The sequence below is a fragment of the Heterocephalus glaber genome, unplaced genomic scaffold, assembly GCF_053883595.1.
Source record: "Heterocephalus glaber isolate CG9 unplaced genomic scaffold, H.glaber_assembly_v1.0 deba00000809, whole genome shotgun sequence".
Lineage (NCBI taxonomy): Eukaryota > Metazoa > Chordata > Mammalia > Rodentia > Bathyergidae > Heterocephalus > Heterocephalus glaber.
In genome coordinates, this window is record NW_028258163.1 from 9,916,354 (window position 1) to 9,936,549 (window position 20,196).

Below are 20,196 nucleotides of genomic sequence, written 5' to 3' on the forward strand. Positions count from 1 at the left end.
CAATCAGGCTGACATAAAAATAACTGAAACAAGGATGGTAGTATATCTGTCAAAATTCCAGCAAGCAACCCAGGACTTAGTCACCTGAAATCCTGAAGAAACTTTTCAGAAAAGGAAAGATGCATGGGCAGGTTTAAGAGAATACTACAATACAAGAGATACTACAATACCAAGATCTAGCGTATTAAGTCACTTTCACTACTTGAAGGCTTGAAGGGACAAGGAAAACAAATGTAACTACCAGAATGCTGCGAGGAAAAAGTGAGTCACACAGAGGTGCAGCCAAAACTTCCCAAAGCAGGGAGGAATAAATGTCTGACCTGGGGCCCTTTCAACCTTTCATTTCTGCAGAGGCTTCCCGTTGTTCAAATCTGAATCAAGATCACATATGTACCAATTCCCCAAGATGAGTGTAATATTGTGTATCTTTAAAAAGTACATATCTTAAAAATATCTTTAAAATATTATATATCTTAAAAATATACTTAAAATTATGTATCTTAAAAATATAGACATAGAGTCTTATGATGGGAACAACAAACAAACAAAACCCACCTGAATGCAAGCCAGAGTCTGTCTCTGCTATAATTAACATGTTTAAAATGTAAACTAACATGTCTAAAATGTCTCCCAAAAGTAACATGTGTTCATGATACTTTTTTCCAGGCTGGGCTGGAAAAGGCAGGTCGCTGGGGGCATGATCTGCAAGAGTGTGTTCTTGTCCCCAGCTTGTCTCTTTGCTTTCTGCTTCTCGGCTGCCATTCGGCAAGCAGCTTTCCTTCACCACACCCTTACACCATGCCATTTCTGCCTTCATCTCTCAAACTATGGAAAGAACCCGCTGGAATCTGTGAGCTAAATAAACTTCCCCTCCTTAAGCTGAGAGAATATTGGATATTTTGTCCCAGCCATGGGAAAGTGAGTAATGCAGCTTCCCAGGACACAGGGTGGGCAGAGCAGAGCAGAGAATGGATCTGGAATACAATCAGAACAGGAAAGAATTCTGAAAGACAAATATTTATGAATGAAGCTTGTTACTATTTCAACTTTGAGGTCTTTTGGGGGGACCTACTATATGCGGAGCTCTGCAGGGAGCTATCGGGTGCAGACAGACCTTTCAGCATGGTTGTCCAGTTTAAGGATGACTTATCCTTTCCACTCAAAGTTTCTTAGGAGGGTTAGAAAAAATATTGGTACTTTTAAAAAAGCTCTGGAGTACTAGCACTTGACGATCCTTTGAGAGGTTGATAATTTAATATTCTAGTAGCTTGGAAATTTCTTCATCAGGTAGCAACATGTGTAAAGCTATGTAGAACAGTGGGGCAAACCAACAAACCAACAATGTCTTTTTTTTTTTTGGTACCAGGGATCGAACTCAGGTCCTTGCACTTGCAAGGCAGGCAACAGAACCACTGAGCTAAATCTCCGGCCCCCCAACCATATCTTCTTAATGTGGACCAAGTACATTAAAAGTCTCTGTCATATCTGGGACATATGTATGCAAACTTTTTGCTCTAGGTAATTTATTATTTTACATATGTTTTTTGAAGTTTTAAAGACTGTTCTAAAAGATAAATGTAAAATATGTATAATAATACTTTAGAATATAGTTTCAAGGCTTCCTAATTAAAATAATACTGTATTTTTATATAAATAACACATCAGAGATTAAATCATTTATCCAGAGAGGAAAAGTGCTCTGAAAATGCTAAGATAGTAAAATATAAAGCAAACATGAGGTAGTGGCATTGTTGAGGCTTATTATTGTAATAATACTTTTCTTTCAGCACTAGAGAAAAACCCAGTGTCTCACGTATGCTAAGCAAGAGCTCTGTCACTGAGCTACATTTCCAGCCCCAGAAAATATTTTGAATGAAAGGTGACCTTATCCAGTGAACCTGTCCATTCATCAAAAACCTATGTGGATTCCTGCTGTAGCCCACCAACACGCGCGCGCGCACACACACACACTGTTGTAAATAACCATTATACTTCAAATAGATAATGTGAAATAGGAAGAAAAGGGGCAAAGGGGAAGGGGAAGTGGGAGGGGTAGGAGGAAGGAAGGAAGGGAATGGAATTAATATGAGAAAATGAAAAAATGCAAACAAAGTCTTTGTAAATAGGGAGGGATGGAGGGGTTGAAGGGAGGGCAGGGGAAGGAGGAAAGAAATAAATAACCATTATACTTCAAAGCAGAGACCCTGCACCTAGAAAAGCATTGCACACATTACAGCCTGCTGTCATATAGAAAATTTTAGGAATCTGCCCACTGCTTGTTGTGATTTGCTCTGGTGTTGGTGCAAATATTCATAAATATTCTCTGTAATGGCAAACCCATTCCTTGAAGGTGAATTTGATTTTGTAAATAGCCAGAAATCATTGGTTATAATGGCTAACACAAAGAAACCTTCCAATTTATAACTTGGAGACATAGAAGGAACCTTGATCTCAGCTCACAGTTGCCAAGAAACTACACGATGCAGGTGCAAATCATCATTTTTCTCCCTCTTTTAAATTTAGACTCATTAAAATATATATTTTCAGAACCCACTAATGAAAATAAGTTGGGTAATTAAGCTGGCTCATACAATATGTAGTAAAAAAACAAAGTATGTTTTTTCAAGTAATGAGGATTTTCTCACATATTAACAAGAAGCTCTAAAGATAATTCCAAAGAGAAACTTCATAGTTTGAGTTATAGAGGCAAATCTGGAGCAAATTTATATTTTCTTAAGCAGATAACTTTCATTTTGTTCTGTTTAGGATTTGTTTATTAACAGCAGTGCTGGTTTTCTTAGTCCCATTTGGTAGTTACACTATATTTAAATAATGAATGGCTGAAGTCTCAAGAAATTGCTGAATATTAGTGTCTCAACACCCTCTTTTTCCTATAAAGAACCTCACCCACATCCGGATTTGACTCTGGCCTCTGATGAACTATAGAACTTAGGCAAAGCCTGTGTTTCTAATGCAAAAGAGAAAAAGAGTATGCAAGAGAAACAGAGAGAGAAGGTGCACAGGAGTTAATGGTCTCTCTAACTGAAGGGCCCATTCTTATCAATTTCTACGAAACTGTTAGATACCAGAGGTCTGTCTTGCACAATTTGTTTATTGCATCACAGACAATAAATTGAATGTGACATCACAATTAGTACTTTCTCTTTTAGATACAACCAAGTATGGAATTATTTATGTTGCTCATTACAATCAGGGGCTGTTTGTTCCCTACATAATTAAAGAATATTACAAAATTGGGATGGTTACGAGAAGTCATCCAACTTATTTACCTGGCAGCAGATGGTTAATCTAGAGGTGTTTCTTTGGTGTAGACTCAGTCCTCAAGGGCAGGAAGTAAGTGCATGAGGATGACCTTTGAGTAAAACATATCCACAGTGGTAGTAACTTTACTCCTTTCCTTGAATCTGCTCTTGCCAATCTTCAATCTAATCTCACTGTAATGCAAATAGACTATGCTTTAGAAAACAGACCTAATCATGTCATGCTCCTCTTACATGCCTTCAGATGACTCTTAGGAAAAATGTCAATGTTTTTAGCCTCGCCTACAAGGCCCTCAGTCCCTTCCTGCTTCCCCAGCTTTGCCTCATGCCTCTCCCCCACACTACATCATAGAGACAGTGCAATTGTTTGAATGTGCTACTCTTTCCTATCCTAAGGCCTGTCTACTGCTGTACTTTCAGTTCAGAATGCCCCTCTTCCATCCTTAGAAGGTCACTCTTATTCTTCCTTGCATCTTAGCTATAGAATGCCTTTCACCTCCTGTCCTTTCCCCACAGAGAAGGTCAGCCCCTCCATGCTTCATCATTAACTGAAAGCTAACTATTCATAGTTATTTATCAGTTTTAATATTGCATGTTAGTAGACTATTGGATTAATTAATATTTGATTAAATAGTATAAATCTCTCTGACCAGATTTTAGGCTCCATGAGATCAGAGAAAACATTGTTTTCTTTGCTATTGTGTTTCCCTGGTACCCAGAAGGCAGTGAATAAATTTTCACTTAACTAAAGGATGAATGAGAGGGCCCAGTATATACTTGTGCAAAGATCAAATATTAATGCATTGAGAGAATACAGTTGTAGCAGTGCATATAGACACACAGTGGATATTCATGGACATTTGTCAATTTTTAAATGCAGGTAAAGGGGTAAGAGAGAATGTGATTAGTTGAGAGTAAATACCATGCTATGCATCCATTTATCCATCATGCATTAAAGTTTTTTATTCAAATGTCATAAGATGGAAATTTTCTCTTCTTGTTAAAATTTCCATTAGGAAGAGAATTTTTTTGGCTGCAACATCAACATGAAGAACATGAAGGAATGAGTCTCCTTCCCACAGTGTCCCCTATTCCACCAGCAATAACAGAGTAATAAAGTCTAAGCACGTAGCTTTCTGATCACCGTTGCTTTTGCAGACTTGAAGGTTAGAGAAATTAGACAAAAGCATGACTAACTCAGCTTTTAAGTGATTCCTCTCATATACCAATTGTAACAACTTGATCAGTAATATGAGCTATATGATGGACACTTTGAGAGCCTAGTAACAAATATCTGATATAAGAAATTCCATGCTTTTGATGGAAATATCTGTCCTATAGGTATGAGTTAATATTAAAATTTAATTATAAATAATAACATATTTGATTTATATTCTTACCTTACTGAAGGACCATTTTACTTCTACACGAAGTAGAATAACATAGTTATTGACATCATAACAGAAACAATGATGCTGGAGAAGAAAATAGATGGGCTGTTCTTGTTCTCTGAATAAAAGACGTAATCGGATGCAGTCACTTCATTAATACACACATGGCACTGTAATGGGAATACAGAGGATCAGATGGCCAGAAGTGGACTGAAATGAAATGAGATGGGTGTTTGCAGTTTAGCAACTAACTACTTAGCCTGTGTGGATTATATTAAGTACTTACAGGACCAAATAAACACATTTTTAGAATGAAATTCTGGCTTTGTGTCCAGAAGCATCATTTCCATCATGTCAGAGAAAGCTTATTTTATCAGAGTCCTGCAGGGCTGCTGTTCCTAAGTAGTTAATGATGTACATTTATCATACTACTGCTCAAACTTGACTCCATACTGGAATACCTGGAGGGGTTTTCATTTAAAAAAAGAAAGAGGAGCTGTCTCAGCCCCTGAGCTCCCTGGAAGGCTGGCCGAGGACCCACTTGTAGCTCCCTCTCAGTTTCTCTGCACTGTCCTGCTTTTCCCAGTTCATTACAGGAGTTTAATACTAATGTGATATTAGAAATGGAATCAAGAGAGGAGCAGAGGCCCCCATAGCAGAGCAGCTGAGCCTCTTGGGCTGCCATACCATCACCCCCAGCTCAGAGGGGCAGAGCCCCACCCAGCCCAGAGCAACTGAGCATTTCCAGATGCCACATCATTGGCCCCAGCTCAGAGGAGTAGAAGACCCCAGTGATGAGCAGCTTAGACTTTCTGGCTCACAAAAACCACCCCCAGCACAGAGGAGCAGAGCCCTGCCCAGCACTGAGGAGGTGAGCCTTTAGGACTGCAATACCACCACCCCAAGAGCAGAGGGGAAGAAGCCCCCAGCACCAAGAAGCTGAGCTTTTCAGGGTGCCCAACCACCATCCCCAGCGCAGAGGAGCAGAGCCCTGACCAGTGCGAGGAGGTGAGCTGTGAGAGTGCCAGTAGCACACCCCCCCCTTCCATGTTGAAATGAGAAGACACAGAAACAAGTCTCAAAACCAGACTTCCAGATCACCTACAGCAACCCCAAAGGGAAACAAGAGGGAATTCTCTGATACTCCAGCACCTGGACTCCCTGAACTGGCAACAAAAGAGGATCTGGAAAAAATGAAATCAGAAATAATTTCTCACATAATAGCAGACATTGTGACCATAGTGAAAGACATGAATAATAAATCTAGAGAGGACACAGACAAAGAAAATAGAGGAGCTGAGGAACATGATGGAATCCAAAAATAGGAAAAAAATGGAATCCATAAAACAGATGCAAACAGATTTCTAGGTGTTTAAAAACTCCATTGAGAGTCTACAGAGCAGAATGAGCCAATGAGAGGACAGGATTTCAGATATAAGTGACCAGGAAAAGGAAAATTTCTTTAAAATAGTAAGGGACCATGAGAAATCATTCCAGTAGCTGCTAGATGATGCAAAGAAGAATAACATAAGACTGACCAGAGTCAATGAAAAAACAGGAGAGAGTGCAGATGACATAAGAAAAACTGTTCACAGAAATGATGGCAGAAATCTTCCCAAGCAGGGGAAAAGAATTTGACATACAGATAAAGGAAGCATATCACACTCCAAATAGCCTTGATCAAAAGAATCTACACATAGACATATAATAGTTAATATTCCAGAAACCCAACAGAAGAACAAAATTCTACAAGCAGTTACTGAAAAGAAACAAATCACATACAAAGGAAAGCCCCTCACAATCACAGCAGACTTCTCAACACAAACCCTCAAGGAAAGAAGAGCTTGGAGTGATGTATTTCAAGCCCTAAAGGAAAACAGCCTCCAACCCAGATTGATGTACCCTGCAAAGCTATCTTTCAAAATTGATGGAGAAATAAGATACTTTCATGACAAAGAGCACCTTAGGAACTTCATTAATACCAAATCAGCACTCAAAAAAATTTTAGACAATATCCTAGGAAAAGACAATGAGGATCACAACCCCAGGAAACCCAGCAGAATGAAACTATCCCACACGACAAGAAATTAAACCCAAAGGGGGAGAATCCAACAAAAAGAAAAAGTCATGATAATGATAAGTCAATACATATCAGTTATAATTATCAATGTAATGGTCTCAATTCAACAATCAAAAGAAATAGACTGGCAGAATGGGTCAAAAAGCAAAATCCAACAATATGCCACATGCAAGAAACACACTTAATTCAAAAAGAAACTCATAGGCTGAAAGTTAAAGCATGGAAAACAATACTTCATGAGACAGGAACCCGAAAAAAGCAGGAGTAGTTATCCTCTCTGCAGACCAAGTACATTTCAAACCAACACTGATTAAGAGAGGCAAAGAAGGACACTACATCCTTCTAAAGGGAACAATTCAAAAGGAAAAGATGACAATCATAAACATATATGCACCAAACACTAGTGTGCCCAACTATATAAGACAAATACTAATGGATATGAAAAATCAAATAAGCACTAATACAATAGTAGTGGGGGACCTCAATAACCCACTGTCACAGATAGATCAACTAGACAAAAAATAAGCAACAAAATACTACAACTCAAACTCTTGAACAAATGAACTTAACAGATGTTTACAGAGTGTTCCACTCCACAAAATCAGAATACACATTTTTTTTTTTTGGTACCGGGGATTGAACTCAGGTCCTTGTGCTTGCGCAGCAGGCGGCGAAACCACTGAGCTAAATGCCCAGCCCAGAATACACATTCTTTTCAGCTGCACATGGGTTGTTCTCCAAAATAGACCCCATACTTGCTCATAGAACATGTTTAAAAGTCAGTGCAGTGCAAAGGAATTGAAGTTATCCCCTGTATATTATCAGACCATAGTGCAATGAAATTGGAGATCCATAGCAAAAGAAACCAAAGGGGTTTAATGAATATCTGGAAACTGAACAACACACTTATGAATAACCAATGGGTCTCAGAGGAAATTAAAGAAGAAATCAGACAGTTCCTATAATTAAATGACAATGACAATACAACATATCAGAATCAATGGGACACAATGAAAGCAGTCTTATGAGGGAAATTCATAGCAGTGAATACTCATATTAGGAAAACAGAGCGAGTCAAATTAAACAACCTGATGCCAAACCTCAAGCTTCTAGAAAAAGAAGAGTAAGACAAACCGAAAGCTCATACAAGGGAGGAAATTATAAAGACCAGAGCAGAAATCAATGCAATGGAGACTAAGAGAACAATACAAAATATCAATGAAGCCAAGAGTTGGTTCTTCAAAAGAATCAACAAAATTGACAAACCCTTAGCCAACCTTATCAGAAAAAGAAAACAGGGCTGGGGATTTAGCTCAGTGGTTCCAAAGCCTACATCGCAAGTGCAAGGACTCGAGTTTGATTCCTGTTACCAAAAAGAAAAATGAAAAAGAAAAAAGGGAAAGAAAAGGCCCAAATCCATGAAATTAGGAATGAAAAAGGAAGAAATTACAATGGATTCAGCAGAAATCCAGAGGATCATCAATAGCTACTTCAAGAACCTATATGCCAATAAGATGGAAAACGCAGAAGAAATGGGCAGATTCCTAGATAAGTATGAATTACCAAAGTAAATGAAGAAGACCTAAAAATTCTAAACAACCCAATATCAATCAATGAAATTGAAAACGTAATTAAAAAATTACCAACTGAAAAAAGCCTGGATCCTGAGGGCTTCACTGCTGAATTCTGCAAGACATTTAGAGAGGAATTACTGCCACTACTGTTTAAACTCTCCAATGAAATTGAAAGGGAAGCAATATTCTCGAATTCATTCCTGGAAGCAAGCATCACCTTGATCCCCAAAGCAGAGAAAGACCCAACTGAAAATGAGAACATAATGAACATAGATGCAAAAATCCTTAATAAGATACTGGCAAATAGAATGCAGAAGATCATCAAGAAGATCATATACCCTGACCAAGTGGGATTCATTCCAGGGATGCAGGGTTGGTTCAGCATATGCAAATCAACTGATGTAATACACTATATCAATAGAGCCAGGGACAAAAACCATATGATCATCTCAATAGATGCAGAAAAAGCATTTGACAAAATCCAACATGCACTTATGATAAAAACCCTACAAAAAATTGGAATAGACTGTCTCTACCTCAATCTGATAAAAGCCATCTATGAAAAACCAACAGCCAATATCATACTAAATGGTCAAAACTGAAATCCCTCACACTAAAATTAGGAACAAGACAAGGATGTCCATTATCACCACTCCTGTTCCATATAGTTCTGGAAACATTAACCACAACAATTAGACAAGAGAAAGAAATAGCAGGAATAAAGATCAAAAATGAAGAAGTCAAATTGTCATTATTTGCAGATGATATGATACTCTATAGAGAAGACCCCAAGAACTCCACAAAAAGAGTTCTAGACTTAATAACCAAATTCAGTAAAGTGGCTGGATACAAGGTCAACACACAAAAATCAATAGTTTTCCTCTACGCAAACAACAGACTCACTGAGTGAGAAATAGGGCAAACAGTTCCTTTCACAATAGCATCCAGAAAACTGAAATACCTAGTAATCAACCTAACAAAAGAAATCAAAGAACTCTTGTCTGAAAACTATAGCACTATGGAAAGAGAGATTGAAGAGGATATCAGAAAATGGAAAGACATCCCTTGCTCCTGGGTAGGGAGAATCTACATAGTGAAAATGGCCATACTTGAAAAATTGCTATATAGATTCAATGCAATCCCAATTGAAATTCCACTACATACTTCATGTACCTTGAGAAAACAATCCAAAAATTCATTTGGAACAAGAAAAGGCCTATAATAGCAAAAGCAATTCTAGGCAACAGAAACATGGCAGGGGGTATCACAACTTCCAACTTGAAACTATATTATAATTCACTGAAACTATGCTACAAAGCTACTACGATAGAAATAGCATGGTACTGGCAAAGAAACAGACCTGAGGACCAGTGGAACAGATTAGAAGATGCAGAAACAACTCCAGACACATCATGCAGCGCATCTTCGACAAAGGAGCCAGACACCCTCACTGGAGGAAAGATAGCCTCTTTAATAAATGGTGCTGGAAAAATTGGGTTTCAATTTGCCACAGATTAAACCTAGACCTGCATCTCTCACCATGCACTAATCTAAAATCAAAATGGATTAAAGATCTAAATATTGAAACAGAAAAGTTGAACCGGCTGGCACAGAGGTTAGGTAGAACTCTTGAAGACGTTGGCATGGCAAAAGATTTTATGAACAAAACCTCAGTTGCCCATGAACTAGCACAAACAATCAACAAGTGGGGTCTCTTCTTATTAAAAAGCTTCTGCACAGCAAAAGAAACCGCCAACAGTGTGAAGAGACAACCCACAATGTGAGTAAAAATTTTCACCCGCTGTTCCCCTGACAAAGGTCTACTATCTCGAATCTATAAAGAACTTAAAAAAAATCAGACCTCTGAAATTTAAAGACCCAATCCAAAAATGGGCATCTGAAATGAACAGACATTTCTCAGACAAAGAAAAAGAAGTAGCAAATAAACATATGAAAATATGTTCAACATCACTGGTCATTTGAGAGGTATAAATTAAAACAATGCTGAGATTCTACCTCATCCCAGAAAGAATGGCTGCTATCATGAAATCAACCAATAACAAATGCTGGTGGGGCTGTGGGGAAAGAGGAACACTGCTCCAGTGCTGGTGGCAGTGTAGACTGGTGCAACTACTGTGGAAATCAATATGGAGATACCTCAAAGAATAGGACTGGAAGTCCCATTTGACCCAGCTACTCCCCGGTAGGTATCTTTCCCAAAGAATTAAAGAATGATAGCACAGTGATATATGTGCACCCATGCACATATATCGCAGCAAATTGTGTAATACCTAAAACTTGAAAGTAGCCCAATTGCCTATCAACTGGAGACTGGATAAAGCAAATGTGTTTTTTTTTTAATAAAACAGAGTACTACTCAGCCATAAAAAATGAGCAATTAGAGACATTTATAGCTAAATGGATGCACGTTGAGGCGATACTCTTAAGTCAAATAAATAGGACACACGTGTAAATACCGAATAGTTTCTCTAGTGTGAGAAAGTGAAAGTGTAAATAAGGACTAAAAGGTATACTAGATAATGTGAAATAGGAAGAAAAGGGGCAAATGGGAAGGAGAAGTGTGAGGAGTAGGGGAAAGGAAAGAAGGGAATGGAATTAATATGAGAAAATTAAAAAATGTAAACAAAGTGTTTGTAAATAGGGAGGGATGGAGGGGTTAAAGGGAGGGACAGGGAATGGGGAAAAAATAAGAATCAAGAGAGACTATGTAAAGTTGCAAATTTCCAATGATGAATGTCCTTATATTGTGTACCTCAATTGTACCAATGAAATTAATTTAAAAAAATAAAAAGTAAAAAGTAGCTGATGTGTAGGTCTCACCTCCAAAAATGCTGATTTAATTTATCTGGTGGATAGCTTAGGCCCTGAGATTTTCAGAGCTCCCCAGGTGACTATAACGTGCGGTAACACTTTTGAAACATGGCATTTGTATGATTTCTCTATTTCCCCAAGTCGGGCCACTTTATAGACCAATAAGAAAAGCAACTGCTTGTGTGATATCATTTTAGGAAGGCTCAGAGAGTCTGTTGTCCCCAAATAGTTATTCACATCTTTAAATATAATACTTTGAAAAGTACCTTAAAAATTTCATTTCTTTGGATTTGGAAGCTTTACAACTTACATGAGGATAATTCCTCTGAGAAGGATAATACATTAAGTGGTTATCAGCTATTAACACCCTGGTGTGGGCTTTTTTATCGGATTACTTTTCTTTATGGAGGCGTAGTAAGGAGCAGGGTGTGCGTGAGGTTGAGAGGCTCAAAGATCAACAGGATATGGTGTCAAGGTGAGTGCAGGTGTGAACCATATGACCAAGAACAACGTAGAGTCTAGCTGAAAAGATGAGTATATACCAAAATAACAACTCTGATGTTGTCTCCTGAAGTTTAGAGAACGCTGATGCAGATCAAACACCCAAGTCTGTGCTCTTGATGAATGCTCGGCTGAGGATGTGGTAAGTGACAAGTGAGTAGTAGTATTTTTCCAGTCCCACCCCAGCTGCAGACCCAAGAGAATATCCAAACCAGGCTTGATGCTGGTGCCTGAGAGTGAGCAGAAGTCAAGTACGTTCTGGGCTGGGTAATGCAGGAGCCCTTGGAGTCCCGGAAAAAAACCAGAGACTGGCTGGATTTCAGGAGGTCAAGATACCACACAGCCAAGAGAATCTACATACGATTATGAGAGCAAGGAAGGCCTTGATAAGATGCTGCAGATCTTAGAGAAGTTTCCTTTGGGGACACATACCAATTCCATATTATAATCTTGGCTGTTGACAGAAAATACCAGGGGGAATCCAACTTTCAGCTTTAACTTTCAGCACCACACTCTGATGTGGAAGGAGTGCGGGAAGAACATATGTGGTCAATGGAATACATTCTCCAAGCTTAACTGTTTGTCAGGAGCAGGTCCTACCCACACACATTTCCCCTGCAATTTCCTCATATTTTTTATACAGACTGGAAGCGCACTCAGCAGGGATCCTAGCTATATCCTGCATGGCTGGGTTTCTGGCTGGACAGTGACAAAGACAGTGTGAAGAAGCGGGTGCCCAGACCCCAGGCAGGCTCTTGTGCACTATAGCTGAATGACTTTTGAATAGCATTGACTTAAAAGAAATCTCTTTCTGCAGGTCTAATGTGCCCCCCTGGGAGGCTCTGGACGTGAATGGGAATCACGACTTGACATAAATGGGAAAGATTATGTGTCAGCAGGGTTGATTTGATTCTTAATGGAGTGTTAATTTATTTGCTGTGATTTCACAAATCTGCTTTGGCCACAATGACATATTACATTAATCTCTGAGATATTACTACACAAAGGTTTATTTTCTGTATACATGGTAGGTAAAGAAGAAGGAATTTGTATGTGTTTTTTTTCTTTTTTTTTTTTTTTAAGGGAAACATAGCCTTTTATTCAAAGGACTAGTAGGTAAAAGATGTGAGATTTTCCCATCATTTGGGTATACAGTCTCTTGGGGCTAACATACAGTTTTGCAATTGGATCCATGAGATTGTAGAACAGTTTTGAAAGTAACGAGGTGAGTCCTAGTTCACAAGGCAAGACACATTGTTGAAGGCTGCTTAAGACTGGTAGGTTGGACAGCTTTATTTCCTTTGGAGATACAGTGGACCCTTTCTTCCCAAGGGATGCTTGTAACTCAGGTTGGTCAATTTTCTTCAGTCTCTCTCCTGTATAATTTTACGCCACACTTTCTTCCAGGCAGATCTCAGTGTCCTTAGAGTCATTGGCCCAGGATCCCTCAATTAACCCCACACAGGAAAGGATGTTGTAATGTTCCTTCTAGAACGCTTTAAGGGTTAAATCTGTATCTGAGACCATCTGGAAGCACAAATGGCCAGCATTCAGGTAAAATTCAAGACTTTGTCAGTAAGTTAAAACTAAAATTCTGGTCATAACCCAAGTTGTTCATATGTTAGGTCAGTCGTAACTCAAGGGTCCACTGTATTACTTTATATACATTTTGTCTAAACAGCAAAGCCAACTTTGTTTCCCTAAACATTTGAGCTGAGATTTAAACATAGGGCAGGAAACACACACACACACACATACACACACACAATCACTTTGTAGGAAAGAGTAGATTTCATCTGCCTCTTATGTTTAAGACTCACAAGACAGGTTGGGTTTGCCCCTTCAGAAGACAATGTGATGTTTCATTAGGAACAAATATAAGTAGGCCACTGCAAGAGATAAAGCTTGATTAATCCTAGCTGTTTGTGAATGAAATGTTGAGGACTTTAACACAGAGACCGATCTCACATAGGATGCTGCCCCTCCCAGTCACACAAACCCCAGGAGACTATAGGTGCTGGTACTTCCCAGGGGAGCTTTATCCAGGGCTGTGATCAGCCCTCTAAGACCACCTCTCTAATGTGGCAGCCCAAGCTTTGCATGCTCAGCAGCATTTGCTGGGCTAGTTTAGCAGGTGTTGGGAACACAGTGAGGGGGAGAAAAATGGGAATGAGAGCAGTAGCGCTGGTAGTTTGCAAGGACACTTGCTATGAGGGGTCCAGGCTGCCCTCCGGCTGCTAAAGATTTTTACTTGACAGAAGGAACTCCTTTTTCCTCTCTGACTTGCATGCTGCTTAGTGTCAGAGGGATAGCTGGGACCAACATCTACTTGGGGAATGTGTAGATCTCCCAAATTGAGGGAAATAGAAAGCCAGCATAGCTACTTGCGAAGAGTTGATTTCAATGATGCTAAAGATGCTATAGAAAACAGTATGACATACGAGGTATGTCTTCTCTTCTCCAAGAATTTATGGTCCAGTAGAGTACATTAACCTTGATTCTTACAGCACACAAAGTTCTAGTGAAGTTTCACTTACCAAATATTTGAAGCAGTAAAGCTAAAGGTTCACCTTGAATCCTATAGTTGAGAAAAGAATGAAATTATAGACATTATAAACATAAAATCAAACCCAGACACACCCATAGTAAATGGGATTATTCTTAGAAAATGCATTCCACCCTTGAATTAGAATATTCAGCAGTGCCATTTGCTACATGAGTTTTCAGTTTTTCCTACTAGAGGTGGAGAATATTTTCCTGCCCAGTTAAAGGATATTACTGCTAAGACATGGATTTACAAGGCTGAAAAACCAGGTTTTCCTTTTGCTACCTGGATCCCTCTATTCGCTCCTTCTCTGGTAGTCAAACTTGGAGGAAAGAATCTCAGACAAGGAGAGAATAGTGAGAAAGTCCCAAGGGAAGTCTGTTTAATATCTTTAAATGTGCCAAAATAAGCTACACAACTTAAAGTCATTATGTTCTATACTTTGACTTTCCCAAGCCCCTAAAGATAGTGACCCTAAAGACATAGGTTGCAGAAAAATACACTTTAAAAATTCCTACAGTACAGTTTTCAAACACTAGGGTACTGAATTGTCAACTGTCCATTAAGTCGGTAGGAAAGCTCTTTCCATTAGCTTTTACTTGAAATTCATTCTGCAATATTAAAATAGAATTTGGATGAACAACAGTGGAACTCATAGTATAAACTTTAGTGTTCATTAGATTATCTGAGTGTATTCATTAAAAATACAGACATGGGCTCCCATTTAAAATGTGCTAAATTAAAATCTATGCAAGTTAGTTTTAAGTACCTGTATTATTAATACGTTCTCATCACTGGCTCCGATAACAACAAAATTTTAAGAATGTATAGTGCTTCCATGATTACTAGGGTAGGAGTGAAATCACAGAAATCAAGAATTCGCACCTAAAATTTAGGTGGTTTGGCCAAAGTCATATAAGCAACAAGGAGAAAAGGTATGAAGTAATTGATATAGAGTCCTTGAGAAAAAGATTAAAACAATTTAAAAGACTGACCCCTCATAGAAAGTGTCCTTGCAAACTACCAGCCCTACTGCTCTCATTCCCATTTTTCTCCCCCTCACTGTGGTCCCAACACCTGCTAAACTAGCCCAGTGAATGCTGCTGAGCATGTAAAGCTTGGGCTGCCACATTAGAGAGAATATAACCTTTGAGGATAGCAAAGGGAATAGAGATGACTTAGATCATGGAGATGTCATCACTCGTAAGCACCTAAAGAACATAATGACTTTAAGCTGTGTACCCTTCACTCTAGTGTTCTAGTTATACCTTACACCTTTCTGCATTTTAGTGGACTCTTATTCATTCCTGTGGTGCAAAATCTTGGGTCATGTCTTTAAAAACCATTTATGTAGAAGTGCACTGTGAGTGGACTTGAGCCCATACCCTGCCCCCTCTTCCCAGACCCTGGGCCACCAGCTACCCAACCACCTTGGCTGTTCTACAATTGGAAGTCCATTGTGGTGTGGTCTTATGTAATACACATGTGCACTATGATCCCCGTGGATAATTAAAGCTGTATTATATGTCTAAAACGAGTTAGCCACCCTTTCACAGTTGAATATTTAGAAGGATGACCACTTCTTACTTCACCGTGCTTTTGGTACACTTATAGGAAGTACTTCTAACTACAATGTCTCCTAAAACTGATCCCTGAGCTAATTAGTGGCTTGGTGTGATCCTTCCAATTTTCCAGCGAACAATCAGAGTTGTTCTAGACACAACTGACAACAAAATGTAAAAATAAAAACAGAAACCGGGATTGCTCATTGAGGGAGGAAAGCCAAGGTTGGGCAAGAGAAGTGGGGGCGGGGTGAGGTTGCTAGCAGAATAAGGGATCTCCTTAAATTCAGATTAGATCAGGCTGACCTGAAGCTTACTCTCCTCTCCCATTAGCAAAATAAAAATAGAAATAGCAGGGCATCTGGGTTTGTGCTGGGGAAGTAGGGTCTTTAACCAGGGCCACCTCATTGCTAGGCGCCATTACACACTTTCATCCAACCCTCATCTCAGAGGAGGCTTCACACCTGCGTTTACCCTTCAGCCTGAAAGGGCTCTCATCCGGCCTTCCTCACCCTGGCTCTGGACCCTCCGAGTCTCAAAGCACAAGGTCCTGAGTTCGATCCCCGGTACCGAAAAAAAAAAAAAAAAAAAAGATTTAAAGGGCAATCTCAGTCTCAGGCCCTCCTCATCTCCACGGGAGATTTAAAAAGCGCCCTCCCCCTACCGGCGTCTCCATCCAGAAAAGGAATTTCGGTTATCTCCCCAAGGCAGAAGCGGAAGGTGAGGGCTGCACAGAGAGATCAACTGCCCACTCACACCCTTCCCCATGCGCCCCCGCCTCTGCTCAGGGCTCCCCTTCCTCGCGCAGGGGGCGGGCAGTCAGGTGAGGTTACCTGGGCGCCTCGGGAGGCCCCAAGGGGCGCTGCAGTCCTTCCTCTCCGAGTCGCCCCGCTCCCTGCCAGGCCCCAGGACTCTGGCCTCCTTCCCCCCGCGCGCGTCCCCGACCCCTCGGGCTCAGACGCGCGGCGACAGCAGAGGACCTGGCGTGACGCAGGCGGAGACTACTTAAGGGCGGATTAGAGGCGGCCGCGGATTCCCCAGCCCCGCAGCCAGCTCCGCGCGCTCCGGGGGCCTCGCAGGCGGCAGCGCGAGAGCTCCAGGTGCCCGCGACGTGGCAGCACGGGGGTCGGCGCCCGGACCCTCCGCACAGCGCAGGTCCCCGGGCGAGCGGCCGCCCGCAGACCCCAGCGCGGGCCGGAACGCACGGACCTGCTCCGCCCCCTGCCCGGGCACTGCAGCGGATCAGACCCGATTCCCGGACGGCGCCGGAGGTTCGTGCTGTTCTCCGGAACGCGCCAACTGCCCTTCCCATCAGTCCGGACGCGTGGGATTTCTTTCCCCATTTCCCTCTTATAAGTACAATAAAAGGGAGGGGGGAATTCGTGGATTTTTAAAAATTTCGTTTGCTTCTTTCATTGGGGGGGCAATTCGCTCCCAGCCGGGAGGTGCGGCCCGGGGAGGGGCCAGGAGCGGGAACGTGCCCGGTGCTGCCCAGTCTTTGTCTGCTGCCTCCGGATGCACAGCGATGGGGGAATGGACCATCTTGGAGAGGCTGCTGGAAGCCGCCGTGCAGCAGCACTCCACTATGATCGGGAGGTAAGGGCGCCCCGCCGGCCGGCCGTCAGCGGGCCTGTCGGACGGCCCTCGGAGCACCTTCCCCCTTCCACAGCCACCCCGGGGCCCCTGCCCGTCCTCTGCTTCCTCCCCGTCGTCCTGGTCTGGGCGCCTGTGTTCCCGCGTGGAGGGATTGCCCACGCCCAGCGACGCCCCCTCCTCCTGTTGCTCCTGACTCGCGTCCCCATCCCTTCCCTAGGAAGCGCCACCAGGGAGGGGCAGTCACTCTTCCCACCTCAGAAAAGGAGTTGTTGGCTCCGTCCTGGTCCCCCCCTGCCCCCCGACTCTCCAGAGTCAGAGCCAGTCTCCATCCGGTGCCCTAAATAGAATCTACAAAGAAGGCAGGATTGCATTTGGACAGAGAAGGGCAAATGGGGAGATGGATTTGCTCTTCAGAGCAAATGCGTCTTTTCTCAACAAATATTTTTCCACTAAACTGATTTGTTAAACTGACGGTGTCAGGAGTCCACACATCCAAATGGCATATTTGGGAGTCTATATTTGCATGTGTGTGTGTGTGTGTGTGTGTGTGTATGTATCTGCATATATATGTATTCATGCATATATATGAATATATACTCATACATATCTTTCTCTAAAGTATTAAGTTCAATATTATATTGAGAATAAACCAAACATACACACAGAGTAGTTCTATACATGCCCTGTGTCTAGACCTTGAAGCACGCGCTGTTTGTACAAGTGTTTTGTGGGCCTTTGCCATATCCAGAGGAGAGGTGTGCTAAGTATCTCTATACATGACATGCAGAGAGGTGAAATACATACATTGTTACTAGATCATGACCAGTGTATGCACATACCTGGGATTCCTGTAATATGAAGTATTTCCCGGTAGCAGAAAAAGAGACAGAAATGTTTTCCAGATTTGCAGTTCAGAACCACAAAGTGATGGACAGCTCCCGGGCAAACATCAGGACAGGCAAGGGAAGAACTGGGCTTTCCCATCAATGATACAGCTCACGAGAATCTCTTCCCCTCCCTCTTCCTCTGCTCAGGATCCTGTTGACTGTGGTGGTGATCTTCCGGATCCTCATTGTGGCCATTGTTGGGGAGACGGTGTATGATGATGAGCAGACCATGTTTGTGTGCAACACACTGCAGCCCGGCTGTAACCAGGCCTGCTACGACCGTGCCTTCCCCATCTCTCACATCCGTTACTGGGTCTTCCAGATCATAATGGTGTGCACCCCCAGTCTCTGCTTCATCACCTACTCTGTGCACCAGTCGGCCAAGCAGCGAGAACGCCGATACTCTACTGTCTTCCTAGCTCTGGATAGAGACGCCCCGGAGTCTATGGGGGGTCCTGGAGGAACTGGGGGTGGCAGCAGTGGTGGAGGCAAACGAGAAGATAAGAAGTTGCAAAATGCCATCGTCAATGGGGTCCTGCAGAACACAGAGAACACTAGCAAGGAGACAGAGCCAGATTGCCTAGAGGTTAAGGAGCTGACTCCACACCCATCAGGTTTGCGCACGGCAGCGAGATCAAAGCTCCGCAGACAGGAAGGGATCTCTCGCTTCTACATTATTCAAGTGGTGTTCCGAAATGCCCTGGAGATTGGGTTTCTGGTCGGCCAATACTTTCTCTATGGCTTTAGTGTCCCAGGCTTGTATGAGTGTAACCGCTACCCTTGCATCAAGGAAGTGGAATGCTATGTGTCCCGGCCCACTGAGAAGACTGTCTTCCTAGTGTTCATGTTTGCTGTGAGTGGCATCTGCGTCGTGCTCAACCTGGCTGAACTCAACCACTTGGGGTGGCGCAAGATCAAGCTGGCTGTGCGAGGGGCCCAGGCCAAAAGGAAGTCAGTCTATGAGATCCGGAACAAGGACCTCCCCCGGGTCAGTGTTCCCAATTTTGGGAGGACTCAGTCAAGTGACTCCGCCTATGTGTGAAAGGGCAGGTTTTGGGAAGGCCTTCGGGATAACAAGAAGCCCCAACATAAACGAACTGCTCAAGAGTGGATAAATCAGCCCTTATTCATAAAATGAAAATGTAGGGTAAAGCTGATTAAGTGAAGATCTTGCATCAATATGACAGGAGAAAAAGTAGACCCATTGTCGCGTATTACACCACTGGCTCCACACAGGCAGTTGAGTACTGTTGAGTAGAGTGGTGAGATGGATGAGTTGACATCTTTTTTTGGACCTCTTCTTTTAGGGTCCAGATTCTGATAGCAGCAGACTTGCACAGCCACCAAGCAGGACTTAGCTCTGCTGAGCTCTGTATTCTGGTAAATGGCATGAGTCAAATACTTCATTAATACAAATTTTGTGACCTATTTCAACACATCCCTTTATCCTGGGCTTCAGGACAAATATCCTTGAGGATCCTCCATGTATCTCCCCCATCAGCATGCCCCTCTTCCTCAAACCAGGATAGCATGCCAGCTTTTTTCTGAACCTGGCCTTACATTTAGACCTAATATGGTTTATCTGCAAGCTAGAGGGATTTACACGGGGTGCTTTTTGGAGATGGGCCGTGGCAGAGGTTTGCCCTAGAGCCCCATCAGACTGGCTCTTAGTCATTATGAAAACCTTAGGAATGTCTCAATATTTCCAGTTTTCTAACTCAAATTGCACTGGTGCTGTTTATTATGGGTGGGGGAGGGGTGGGCGGGAGGGAATTGCAATATGCAACTACAACACTTTTGTCAGATGGTTGTTGCACTGTTAGGCATGTATTTATGATCTTTGGGGTATTTCTACCTTCCAGTTTGTGGATGTTGAATAGCATTAAAAAGATTTTGTTTTTGTTAATAATGAGGGTGTTTACCCAAGCCACAGAATTTCTAGCTGGT

At 41.9% G+C, this 20,196-nt stretch overlaps 1 protein-coding gene and 1 long non-coding RNA gene across 3 annotated transcripts in view; one reads left to right on the top strand and one right to left on the bottom strand.

The window, feature by feature from the left end:
* Positions 1-16,775, bottom strand: part of LOC147829023 (uncharacterized) — a 34,268-nt gene extending 17,493 nt beyond the window's left edge. Inside the window, exons 1-4 of the long non-coding RNA XR_015449806.1 lie at positions 16,600-16,775; positions 14,197-14,237; positions 4,682-4,842; positions 3,291-3,455 (exon numbers count right to left, since the gene is read on the bottom strand). This is a non-coding gene — a long non-coding RNA (uncharacterized LOC147829023). The remainder of the gene's footprint in view (positions 1-3,290; positions 3,456-4,681; positions 4,843-14,196; positions 14,238-16,599) is intronic.
* A 1-nt stretch (position 16,776) lies between these two features.
* Positions 16,777-19,995, top strand: Gjd2 (gap junction protein delta 2). Of its 2 annotated transcripts, none has more exons than XM_004861506.3 (2): positions 16,777-17,362; positions 18,397-19,995. In XM_004861506.3, the coding sequence occupies exons 1-2, from the start codon at positions 17,292-17,294 to the stop codon at positions 19,289-19,291; spliced, it is 966 nt and encodes a 321-aa protein (XP_004861563.1). In that variant the 5' UTR covers positions 16,777-17,291; the 3' UTR covers positions 19,292-19,995. The 2 variants fall into 2 exon arrangements, with proteins under 2 accessions (XP_004861563.1, XP_087063657.1); XM_087207531.1 differs by having other exon boundaries at positions 16,777-17,037.
* The last annotated feature ends 201 nt before the right edge of the window (positions 19,996-20,196 follow it).

What these genes read in the sequence shown, in the direction of transcription:
- Gjd2 (XM_004861506.3), top strand. Translation starts at nt 17,292, where the DNA reads ATGGGGGAATGGACCATCTTGGAGAGGCTGCTGGAAGCCGCCGTGCAG. An exon ending in CACTCCACTATGATCGGGAG is followed by an intron (nt 17,363 to 18,396) that starts GTAAGGGCGCCC and finishes TCCTCTGCTCAG; the next exon opens with GATCCTGTTGACTGTGGTGG.